General features: G+C 34.4%; 1 protein-coding gene across 5 annotated transcripts in view; it reads right to left on the reverse strand.

Moving 5' to 3' along the window:
- The window catches only part of arnt2 (aryl-hydrocarbon receptor nuclear translocator 2), a 91,783-nt gene that overhangs the window by 15,279 nt on the left and 62,934 nt on the right, over positions 1–13,570 (reverse strand). For all 5 annotated transcript variants that reach the window (XM_058781724.1, XM_058781723.1, XM_058781726.1 and 2 more), the window contains 4 exons: positions 12,010–12,085; positions 7,362–7,485; positions 6,801–6,900; positions 4,972–5,113 (listed from right to left, as the gene is read on the reverse strand). In XM_058781724.1, the coding sequence (XP_058637707.1) occupies positions 4,972–5,113; positions 6,801–6,900; positions 7,362–7,485; positions 12,010–12,085 (442 nt within the window). The remainder of the gene's footprint in view (positions 1–4,971; positions 5,114–6,800; positions 6,901–7,361; positions 7,486–12,009; positions 12,086–13,570) is intronic.

Below are 13,570 nucleotides of genomic sequence, written 5' to 3' on the forward strand. Positions count from 1 at the left end.
GGGTCTAAAAGCAAATGTTCTGAAATGGTTTCAGTCATACCTGTCTGACAGAAAGTTTGTAGTGAAGCTGGGTAATTTTACCTCTTCCCCTGCACCTCTGACCTGTGGCCTTCCACAAGGCTCTATTTTCTCTATACATGCTACCAGGGCCGCATTAAGACTGCACTGGTCCCCGGGGCTATGACTTACTGCAGGGCCCCCCATCACAATAATGATATATATAGGATAAAAATGGGATAAAAATCCTATTTAAAGCTTTAACTACAGTATATGTGACCCTTAGACCACAAAACCAGTCTTAAGTCGCTTAAGTCGGTATATTTGTAGCAATAGCAATACATTGTATGGGTCAAAATTATAAAAAAAAAAAAAACATTTATGCCTATGCCTACTAAATTTATGCCTACTAAAATCATTAGTATATTAAGTAAAGATCATGTTCCATGAAGATATTTTGTAAATTTCTTACCGTAAATGTATAAAAACTTATGCATTAATATGCATTGCTAAGAACTTCATTTGGACAACTTTAAAGGCGATTTTCTCAATATTTTGATTTCTTTTGCACCCTCAGATTCCAGATTTTCAAATAGTTGTATCTCGGCCAAATATTGTCCGATCCTAACAAACCATACATCAATTTCAGAAGATGTATAAATCTCAATTTCGAAAAATTGACACTTAAGACTGGTTTTGTGGTCCAGGGTCACATATATTCTTGATGCACTGAAATTTGATCATTTTTTGTTATCAATTTCAATATCACAAATGATAATACTAGTCTAAGTAAACATAAGCTTACTGAAGACAAGTAAACAGTCACAAATTAGGCTACAACAGAACAAAGATCATAAGAAATCGACCTACTTGAAATACTTAATGCACTGAATAATATTATGATGTGTATAAAAAAAATGTACAAATACACTGAATGGTGTCCACTGTATTCAATATACATTCATTCTTATTTATTTTACAAAAGTGATTCAGTCAAGGACAGTGAGAGATTTTCTTTCTGATGTTTGATTTACATTATTGACACAAATGGCAACAGCAGCTATATTAGGCTGCTTTAGAGGAACAGTTCACCCAAAAATGAAAATTCTGTTGTTGTTCTTCTAAACCTGTATGAGTTTCCTTCTGCTGTTGAATGCAAAATAATATATTTGGAACAATACTGGTAATCAGACAGTTGCTGGGCCCCCATGACTTCCATAGTATGAAAAAATACTCTATTGAGTCAATGGGGACCAGAAACCGTTGCGATCATTCTTCAAAGTATCTTCTTTTATGTTGAGGAAAACAAAGAAATTCATAGAGGTTTAGAACAACTTGAGTTTAAGTATGACAGTATCTTCATTTTTGGATGAACTATCCTTTTAAGATCTCATCATATCCAGGATCTCAGATATAACACTACACATGCTTTATCTTTAAATATTAACGTTCATTTAAGACACAAATAACTGTGTTTAGGAGGATCCTCACAAAGACGAGAATTTTTGACACACAGCGGTGTATTTGAACGTTTAATCACAACAAGGAGCGAAAAGTTTATTCAGTCGCAATACGAGCAGATGCACGCCGCGCGAAATCAGACTGAAACCGTCTTAATGCACGCATTTACCAGAATAAATTATACCACACTTCTTAAAATGTTCATTAACAGTTTAAACCATTTGCTTTAATACCTGCTTAAAACGCGTTTAAATGACAAGTTTAGATTGATTATCTCCCAACCATTAAATGAATAGCCTATATAGAGTTTGTTCAAACACAAAACTGCAGCCGGTGAGAAGAAATATCAAAAGACGGAAAGAACTGAATAGGAGACTATATTATTCTTACGGTACTGTACAAGTAAACAATAACGTATCTCCACACTTAAAATAAATTCAAAGAAATATTCACATACTTTGCTCCTTGTTTTCCTTCTTTTGTACTTTTGTCTTTGTTTTCTTGCCTTTGTGCGTCATGAGGCCATTCACACGTCGCGCCTAAAAACGAGTTTAAACGCCAAGCACGCCGCTTTCTCCTTCTTTCCAAAGTGCTGTAGCTTGCGTTCCAGTGGCGTCTGCCGTTGCTAAGCAACCATGACATGCGCTCTTCATGAAGACGCAGAAGTTTCAGCAAAGGATAAATGCTGTTCGTCCAATCAGAGACAGTGACACCGCAAATATGCAAATAAGAACATTAACCGGGGTTTATGAATGTACCGTGTGAAACGTCTGTTAATGAATACCCAGGGTTAACAGTTAACCCCAGGCATAGTATGAGCAGTGTGAAACGTGATTACAGATAACCCGGGATTCCGCTTATCCAGGGTTTAGGATGACCCAGGGTTAACAATTTCAAGTGTGAAAAGCCCTAAACTAACCTAAAATTTGTGTGGACGATGACGATGACGCTGATTGTTTTTTTGTTTTTTTTCTGCTCTGCGCAGAATAAAAAGTGGACTGCTGTGCGCGGTCCACTCGCTGTTCCAACAACTTCCACTCCATCATTAGCTTTAGTAAAATAACCCAATAGCTGGGGATTTTACTGACTAACTTGTGGTTTTTTTTCTGTTCTTTGTATTTGGAGTTTTTCATTTTTTGAGCCCCACTCTCTCAGAATTGCTGACATTTTTACTTATCGAATATTGTTCTTTGCGCGACCATTTCCATATTACTCCAGAACGCAGTGAAGAGTGGAGGTGAATGGAGAAATACTGGGCAGCGATCACCTGATAGATATGTGCACATATCGTTCAAAAAAGTCAAATATAGAATAAATGCATTTGATTGGTAAACCAAATTCAGCCTTTACGCTTCAATCTCAAATGGTAATGCATGGAATTTACGGAAAAGCTCAACTAAATAACAGCACTAATAAGTGGGGGGAGTGGTGGCTTTGGCGATCAGCGCTCCAGTCAATCTACCCCACAGCCAATCACGGGCCCCCTCCTTGCTCGGGCCCCAGGGCTTCATCCCGCCTAGCCCAATGGTTAAAACGGCCCTGCATGCTACCTCTGGGCTCTATTCTACGAAAACATGGCGTGTCTTTTCACTTCTACGCAGATGATACTCAAATCTATCAACCAATCAAAAGAAACAATTCCAGCGATTACTTCTCTTCTGCAATGTTTAGAGGAGGTTAAATCATGCCTAGCCCAAAATTTCCTCTTCCTAAATGAAGACAAGACCGAGGTAATTGTTTTCAGTCCAAATGAGAACTCTCAGTGTATAAGCCCGGAGTTAGAAAGTTTATCCGTTTTTAGATCCTCACGGGTGCGGAACCTAGGTGTTCTTGTTGACCAGCATTTAAAATTTGATAAACATCTCTCTTCTGTTATCAGATGCAGTTTCTATCAGTTTCGTTTACTGTCCAAAATTTTTTCTCACTCCTAAAACTCTAGAAATGACTGTTCATGCATTTGTTATTCTTTATATTGCAGTATATCTAAGTCTCAAATTGCTTGTTCAAAACGCTGCGGCCAGACTTCTTTTAAAGTGTCGTAAACATGAACACATCACTCCAGTTCTTAGATCTTTACACTGGTTGCCGGTTTGTCAGAGAATAGACTTTAAAATTCTCCTCTTTGTATATAAATTCCTACATAACCTAGCTCCTGTCTACCTCTCTGAACTTCATCTTTACACTCCGTCTAGAAGCCTACGATCCTGTGACCAGGCTTTGTTGTTAGTCCCTCACGTTAGGCTTAAGGCTGATTCATACTTCTGCGTCGAACCTTTACGGCGTAGACTATGAGCCAGTTTTCATTTATACTTCTGCGTCGTTGTTCGCATCGACCTGCAGTACACATGCAAACCGCTAGTCTGCAGTGTCCACGGGCATGTTGCTTGGGTAACCCGCAGTACCACGGCAAAAGCCAAAGAAGAAGAGGCTCGTTGCAGAAGTATTATAGTTGTGACGGTGGCAAATAAATATCAAATCATTAACATAATTCAAAACTACAAAAACGAGACAACAACGGAACAGGAGAAGATGGCATTCTTTCAATCTGCACAAGGACTTGTACCACGGCAGATCAACATTGTTTGTCGTGGACAACTAATGATGTATAAAGCTATGTAGTATAATAAATGATAAGACACTTGTTCTTTGCTTTGTTTTATTTTAAATAAGAAGGTGTAACATTAAAATATATTAAATTGCACATAAACACACAAAACTCAAGTACATACGGAGGGAGGGGTTCTAGCAGACCAATCACAGCGCTTGCGGTCTGCGTAGAATTGACGCGCTGTTAGAATTTTGGAGAGGTGCACGTCAGGCTACGACGTAGGCTACACCGTACTACATAGAGCTACGCAGTAGAGGGGAGCATGCATTTGCAGTGGAAGGGCCGCGACTTTGGAATACCCTGCCTTTAGAGATTAGAATGGCCCCTTCTCTGTCTGTTTTTAAGTCCTTGCTAAAAACGTATTTGTTTTCCTTAGTGTATTGACTACTGTGATATGGTAATTTTACATTTTTAAACGGGTTGTATTACATTTTTGTCTGGTCTGTTTTCTGTGTATGTGGTATAATCTTGCTCTTCTGTAAAGCACTTTGGTCAGCCTGGTGACTGTTGTAAATGTGCTATACAAATAAAATGAACTTGAACTTCCCCCCCTGAACATACCAAAATGGGTTGCAAAATATGGTAAAAATAGTGCTTGTATGTATAGCGTTCCCCGTTCTTTTTCTATTCTATCTACTTGTTTATTTTTATTATATATATATATATATATATATATATATGTGTGTGTATGTATGTATGTATGTATGTATATGCTGCTATATGTATGCATGTACAGATATTTTTTTATGCAAGTATGAACTAATTACTGAGCCCTGATTGATTTTTTTCAGCCATTGCTCCACGTCCAAACATGGATCTGGATCCAGTTCTCTCATCACACCACTAAAGGAATATTCCATTACTGTAATTAAGTCACACAAAGCCAATGATGGGATCGTTCTCACCTGGCCGGAGAAGGGAGGTCGGCTTCCTGTCCAGGACACCTGGCCGGCGTTGATCTGCCGGGAGATCTGGGTCAGGTTCTGTCCAGCTGAACCGGCTGTGGACTGGATGTCATTGACTCCTGGGACGTGGATCACAGACGAGCTGAAAGACACCCACGCACCACATCATGTGACTGTATTAAACAAACCCATCCTCTTAATTCTCTGTGAAACATCTGAAGCCCTTGTCACACCAAGTACAATGCTTGATTACAGACCCATTTACACCAATGCTATTTTAGCATCTTTCATATGCTATTATATTTTTCATTAATATTTTGAATTTTATATTATTTTTTGTTAGGATGTGTTTTGTGTTTTATGTTAAATGTTAGGAGAAGTTTTAGTAGTTTTGTCATTTTTATTATTTTTTAAATTAATTATTATTATTCATTAATAATATAATAATTATATTTCTATATTTAGTAATAATTAACATGATCAATTTAATATATATATATATATATATATATATATATATATATATATATATATATATATATATATATATATATATATATATATATATATATATATATATATATATATTAAATTGATCATGTTAATTATTACTAAATATAGAAATGTATTTATATATATATATATATATATATATATATATATATATATATATATATATATATATATATATATATATATATATATATATATATAAAAATATAAAAATATAAGCAACTAGCTTAAAATAAGTCCCTAAATCATGACAGGCACAGGCCTCGACATTTTGGTGACAGGTTGCATTTTGAAGCCCATCTAAAGTATGATGTGAGTGACGGGAAATTTACTCAAATTTCTTCTTCAAAAGCACAGTGTAAGCATTTTAATACATAATGGCACAAATAGTTTTATTAAAGAAATATTTGTGACTAACAAATGTTCTCGATTCATCCACCAAAGACATATTTTGTAGACAGCCATAATTAACATTCTTCTGTAATATACTGTATAATATATCATTCCAGGAAAGTAACAACAAACACTACATATATTTTAGTGCTGTCATACGATTAATTGCATCCAAAATAAAAGTTTTTGTTTACATTATATATGTATGTGTACTGTGTATATTTATTATGTATATACAAATACACACACATACATTATATATTTCGAAAATGTACGTTTATACATTTAGATATTCATATTCTATTTAATATATAAACAAAAATTTTCTTAAATATATACATGCATGTGTTTGTATTTATATATACACAATCGCGATTAATTGTTTGACAGCACTAATATATTTTAAAAGTTTTAAAAGTATTTTATTAAGTTTACTAAGTACAAAAATACAGTTGTACAAAAATACTATTACAATTTAAAATAACAATTTTCTATTTAAATATATATTAAAATGCAATTTATTCCTGTGATCAAAGCTGAATTTTCAGCATCATTACTCCAGTCTTCAGTGTCACATGATCCTTCAGAAATCATTCTAATATGCTGATTCTGAGATGCGCTGCTTAATATTTTTGTGGAAACTGATACATTTTTTAAGATTCTTTGATGAATAGAAAGTTTAAAAGAATGAAAAGAAAGTTTATGTTTTTACTGTCACTTTTGATAAATTTAACGCATCCTTGCTGAATAAAAGTATTAAAACAACTGAACCCATATTTTGAACAACACTGTATCAATAACTTTTTTTGTGATTTTGCATGTAAAAACTGTGCTATTGGTGCGACTGGAGTTGCATTCTGCATTAAAGCAATCAAATGACCAGATTATGTTTCTACTTTCATGTGAAATGTGTATGTCTATACCTGAAGCTCTTGCCAGAGTGTCCGGGCTGGAACGGGCTGCCTTGAGAGTATAACTGCTGGCCGCCAGCAGTGGACGACGGCACCATCATCTTCTTATCAGCTAAACACAAACAAACACAGATCCTTATCGAGCTCACACTGAATGACTACATTTAAGAGAGGAGACACAGTCACACATCACATTACAGAAACATCTTTATCAGCCACAGAAAAAAGAAAAGAGGAACAGAGTCAAACTACAGAGCAAAGGCATGTAAACTTATCAGAATTGCCCAGCTTGAACCAGCTAACGACCCTAAACAACTGGCTTTGACCAGCTAGAAATCTGGACTTCATGTGTTTACGCTGGAATTTCTGAAGGTTGTCGTAATATCTACCAAATGTACCAATAAAAGATTGTATACACTTCATATCAAGCACTAAAATAGCGTACAAACTCTAGCTGGCAGACATGCGAGGGCTTTGTAATTACATTAAGCGAAATTACGGTAAATTGTGTGTTTAGATTGAAATCAGTGTGTGATGCAGTGCTAGTCAGATGTAATATCTGTTTGAACATACTTCCAGAGATGCCGGTGTACATGTCGCTGAAGCGCGGGTCTCTCTCCTGCGAGAACAGCGAATCGGTTTTGTCGATGGTCTTTCCCGCCTCGTGAACGCCGCCTGGGACGCTGGCAACCGGCACCTGTGGACATCAACAAGAGTGGGTCTGTTTGTGATTGACATCTCAACTCATGAAAACTGAATGCTAATAAATGCAAAATAAAAGCCACAGTGAACACACACCTAACTTTACTGAAAGTATAAAACAGCGCCTTTACACAAAGAAAATATATTTCCTCACATATTAACAATCAGTACATAAAATTTATCGTATAATGAAAATATCTAGAATAATATGTTGTGTTTATATTTTACAATATATTGTATACGTAGAATAACACACAAGGAACTGTTTTTTTCATACTGAAAAATGTGACAATATATTTACGTACTTATATTAATGCATATTCAATAATACACTTAATAATAAACAGATGTACATGTAATTAAATATGGTACGGTATGTATAAATATATGAACAAATATGCAGTGTGTGTGTATATATAAATATATATTACACACACACATATATTATATATTATAATATAAATATTAAAATATAATTTCCTCATAATCGTGCATATATTGCACATATGTAATATAATCCTAAAATGTTCATATTTGTTTCCAGTGAATACTTTTTTCCTTATACACCATCACACACATTCTCATATATGAAATGTGTAACTATTCAAACAATAAAAGGTAAATAAATGTTAACTAATAAATCTTAAGTAAACCTATGCATCAATTCATGAAAGAGAAATTAATTAACTGAGTTCTTCAATAAAGCTATTACATGTAAACATTTCTACCCACTTCAAAATAAAAACTTAAGTTCAGTTGTTGCCTTAAAGCTTTAAGTATAGTCAACTTGGTTGTACAAGTCATTTCAAACTTAAATTACATTAAAACGACTTAAAAATCAAGTTAAATTTCATAAAACGTATAAAAACCACAAGATGCCATGACTTACTGACCATATCATTCTTAACAGTGTACATGTAAAAGTGTAGTGCAGTTTTTTGTCTTAATTTCTTCATGAAGAGTTCAGATGCAAAAGCATCTGATGCAAAAGTGCCATCTGAAATTTTCTTCTAAAAATAGCATTTTTATCAGGCACCTATATTTATGTTCAGTTATTTCACTTTAATTGCATAGAAATGGACCTATACATTGCCATTACAGTAAAATGACTGAACCAAAACATAGGAGCCTGATAAAAATGCTCATTTTAGATTAAAATTTCAAACGGCACTTAGAGGCTTTTACATTTACATTAAGTCATTTAGCAGACGCTTTTATCCAAAGCGACTTACAAATGAGGACAATAGAAGCAATCAAAACCAACAAGAGAGTAACAATATGCAAGCGCTATGACAAGTCTCAGTTAGCTTAACATAGTACACGTAGCAAGGTTTTTCTTTAATGAAAAATCAAGTAGAACAGAAAAGTTCTAGTTTTTTTTTTTTTTTTTTTAGGAAAGCAAGTAGATAGAATAGAAAAAAAAAATAAAGCTAGTGTTAGAGGGTCAAAAAGATACAAAGAAGACTAGTAGATACAAAGACGACAGATAGATAAAATAGAATTAGAATAGAGAGTGCTAGAGTTAGAGGGTCAAATAAAGATGGAAGAGATGTGTTTTTAGCCATTTCTTGAAGATGGGTGAGGATTCAGCTGCTCGGATTGAGTCGGGCAGGTCATTCCACCAGGAGGGAACAGTTAATGAAAAAGTCTGTGAAAGTGATTTTGTGCCTCTTTGGGATGAACAATAAAGCGTCGTTCACTTGCAGAACGCAAGCTTCGAGAGGCACATAAGTCTGAAGTAATGAATTTAGGTGAAGGGGTGCAGAGCCAGAGGTGGTTTTGTAGGCAAACATTAATGCCTTGAATTTTATACAAGCAGCTATTGGTAGCCAGTGCAAATTGATGAACGTGTGTTCTCTTCGACTCATTAAAGATTAATCTTGCAGCGGCATTTTGGATTAATTGTAGAGGTTTGATGGAATTGGCTGGAAGACCTGCCAAGAGAGCATTGCAATAGTCAAGTCTGGACAGAACAACAGCTTGAACAAGGAGTTGTGAAACATGTTCCGAAAGAAAGGGCCTGATCTTCCTAATGTTGTATAAAGCAAGACCGGGCAGTTTTAGCAATGTGGTCTGAGAAAGTCAGCTGATCATCAATCATAACTCCAAGGTTTCTGGCTGTTTTTGAAGGAGTTATGGTTGATGTGTCTAACTGGAAGGTGAAATTGTGATGAAGTGATGGGTTTGTTGAAACTACAAGCAGTTCTGTCTTAGCCAGGTTGAAGGTGATGGTCCTTCATCCAGCAAGAAATGTCTGTTAGACAAGCTGAGATGCGAGCAGCTATCGTCAGATCATCAGCATAGCAGTGATATGAAAAGCCATGTTTCTGAACGACAGAACCTAGTGATGCCACATAGACAGAGAAGAGAAGTGCTCCAAGAACTGAACTCTTCACATATTTATATATGTATCATGCATGACTTATGCATATACTGCAGTGTATTGAAAAATACAAGCACTAGTTTCCCATATATGGAAATGTATTATTTAATATAAATCGCATTATATTATTTTCCAATATATTCCCATATATTTTTGTTTTGTAAGGGCAAACACAGGAATCAATAATGACAGTCTTGTTCTAACACTTTCTAAATTGCAGGCAGGCGTTAAACACTCACAGACTGTAAACGCTGATGGGTGCTACCCATGTGTGGGACGTTATCTGTTTTCAACAAACAATCCTCTGCTTTAAGACTGACTCAAATGACCCCTTTAACAAAAACAACATATTATATAACATAACAAAATTAACACTTATGACTATAAAAGTTGTGAAAGAAAGATAAAGACGGAGGGCATATTCCAAATGTGTGACTTCACCTCATAAGCATGGCCTGTTTTTATAGCACAGATCCACAGTGAGGGAGTTAATGCTCCACGGCTGCACTCCAATTATGCAGATTCTCTATTGCATTTATCAGTCATTAGCCACAGTAACATACAATGCCGTTCCAGCATGCATCTCATCATAACACTTGTCATAAAGCATCAAGTGCACAACAGTGACCTCACACTTTGCACTGGAATCGATTCGGGATGATTTTTTTCCCATTCATTTCATCCATTACGATTTTTTAAAAATCAGAGTCCTGAGCCATGAATGAAATCAGTGGTTTTGAGATGAATTATATAAAATATTAAAAACTCAGATTTGAAGTAAACAAGTACTTGAAAATCAGGAAAACAGAACTAAAATTGGCATGAAATGAGGTTGCAAAAGACTTTATTTCTAACTTAAACCAGAAAAAGTTTGTTTGTTGATTGTAATGTAAACAGTGAGCATTGCATACCGGAATAGAGGCAGCAATTAATGCAATTTGCTTGTATGTGTCATCAAATGAACATAGGATGAGCAAGTTATGACTATTTGAATAAATAAATAAATAAATAAATAAAGTAAAAATAAATGCATGGATGAATGTTTAATGAAGATGATGAATAATGTTTAATTTTGATTTCATGCTGACTTTAGATTATTTTATGAGACAATGAAATACACATCCCATGAAGCATTGCAAATGACATAATTAAATGAGAAACAACAGCGTACAATATATAATAGTGTAATATAACTTTACTTTTTCCCTTATTAGTATAGACAGAATGTGTTTTACTAGTTGTCTAATATGTTTGTTTGTTTATTTTTAATGCCACACCAGCTTCTTTGCATATTTTCATTATAAAAACCATACTTGGGTTGCTAAAATTACAATTTTAATAACTTTAATGTATTAACTTTAATGTAAATAAAATAATTTTTTTCTTAAAATGTATGAAAATGACTTTGAATGAACCTTTCAAGGGTGTCAACAGAATAAAACAACTTTGATACACAAAACAGAAAATCTAAAGGAGAAGATCAGGCTAGTGAAAAAAAAAAAAAAAAAAAAAAAAAATAGTAATATCTCAACTGTTTCTCCTAGACAGCAATGAGATTAAACGGAGAACAAAATGGAGACTTCTAAAAAGAACCACCTGAGGAAAGTAAATAAAAATGTAAATAATAATAATAATTTAGATGATGCAATAGTCTGGTGTACAGTTTTTGTAGATTTAGAGAAACATCACAGATCTCAATATGAACACTTCTCATCAAATGAAGACCAAATAATCTGAGCTGCTATTCACATTCATTTCATAACTCTATTTAGTACACAGTGTACTGTATATATAGTATGATAACAATAATCTAAGACAAAGCCGATGAGAAACACCGTGTTGACTCCAGTAAGTCTCTGGAGCTATTAAACAGCACTTCTGGAGAATAAAATGTTCCTCTGGTAGCTTCACTGGCTTATATTCAATTTGAAGTATAAATCTAAAACAGCTTCAGCTGTGACACTGATTTAAGAGGGACTTGCATATAAAATGAAGGAGGATAAATTATATGTACTACACCAGCTAAAGAGAGTAATGCACCTGTAAGTGTTAGGAGACTAAATGACAGACTGAGAGAAAAGTGTGTGTGTGTGTGTGTGTGTGTGTGTGTGTGTGTGTGTGCGCGCACGCACGCACCTGCGACAGGTCATAAGCAGTCAGTCCGTCTCTCTGGTGAACCTCCAGCTCGGCCTGCTGTTGCTGCTGAAGCTGTCTGCAATAAAACACACGCAACACACAACTTTAACATCAACACCTGCTGTTTATCACACTCCCCAATGAGTAAAAGCATCATTAACTGCTCATGTAGATTACGCACATATACCAGTCAGATAAACGACCCCAAATGAATATTCGGTTTCAGTGAAAACAGATCAATCATACACGTAACACTCCAATCCATATTCTTTATACATTGCCTAAGTTCATCAAAGCCAAAAATCAGCCTCGGTGAAATAGTGTGGTAAATTACAAGACATTATGATGCATTTAGCACATGCTTTTTAGCACACACATTTTACTACAGCAGTTTGCACCTAAAACCTTTGGGTTGCCAGACAGGAAATTTAACCACTAAGCCACACAATCTATATTCTACCCTAAAAATAATCTAATTACAATAATACGGTCCATAATAAAGTATTACATATACATGATCTACTGTCTACGTATGCAGCTGTATAGGCAGCATCCTAACTGAAATGGACCCTCACAAGTAACCAACTTCAAGCATGCTACACAGGCACCATGACACCCATAGAAAACTGTGTGCATGATTTTAATAACATTTGCTTTTAGAATGTAGCTGTGGTAATGACAAGATCAATAAGCACAAAATAGATAATTACAATAAAAATATTATTTATTAATATTTATAATATTATCATCATTATAAATAATAATAATAATGATAATACACAAATACTGGTGAAAATAGGTTTTAATAGCATTCGCTTTTAGCATGTAGCTATGCTACTGATGAGATCAATAAGCACAAAATCAGTAATCATCATCATCATCTTAATCATATGTAATAATATTTTATATAAAATGTACAATTTTTATTTTTAGATGCATTTTTTATTGTTGTGTTTGTTAATAACAACACCACCACCACCACCACCTAAACTTATACCATTAATATATTAATAATTATTATTATTATGGCAATAATTCTATTTTTATATTATACTAATAATAAATAAAACAATTTAGTAAGTTTAAATTAATAATAACAACAACTATACCTATTTCTATAATATTATTTCGATTATTATTCAAATTATTACTGTAATAATGATGATGATGATAATAATAATAATAATAATAATAATAATAATAATAATAATACACAGCACATACAAATACTGCATAGTCCATTTTAAATTAGCTTGAAAATAATATAATTTACAATCAATATTTGTTGCACTTCAAATGCCATCTTTGGTGAACTAAAAGACAGTGAGCATGTCGCAGTGCATTATGGGGTTGTGCTCTCCATAAAGCAGACATGCACTGGTGTCTCAGCATAAATCACACAGCCTACCTTTTGAGTCAAAAAATGCATCTTCGATGCCTTAAAATCCTGCCTACATGGGCAGCTCACTAGGTTTGGAACCAAGCTTTTGTGTTTTCCAAGGAAAACCGATTCTCTGGCCACTTTTGAGCTGAATGGAAATTCCCTTTTGAGAAGCAAAGC

This window comes from Onychostoma macrolepis, chromosome 07 (genome assembly GCF_012432095.1).
Source record: "Onychostoma macrolepis isolate SWU-2019 chromosome 07, ASM1243209v1, whole genome shotgun sequence".
Lineage (NCBI taxonomy): Eukaryota > Metazoa > Chordata > Actinopteri > Cypriniformes > Cyprinidae > Onychostoma > Onychostoma macrolepis.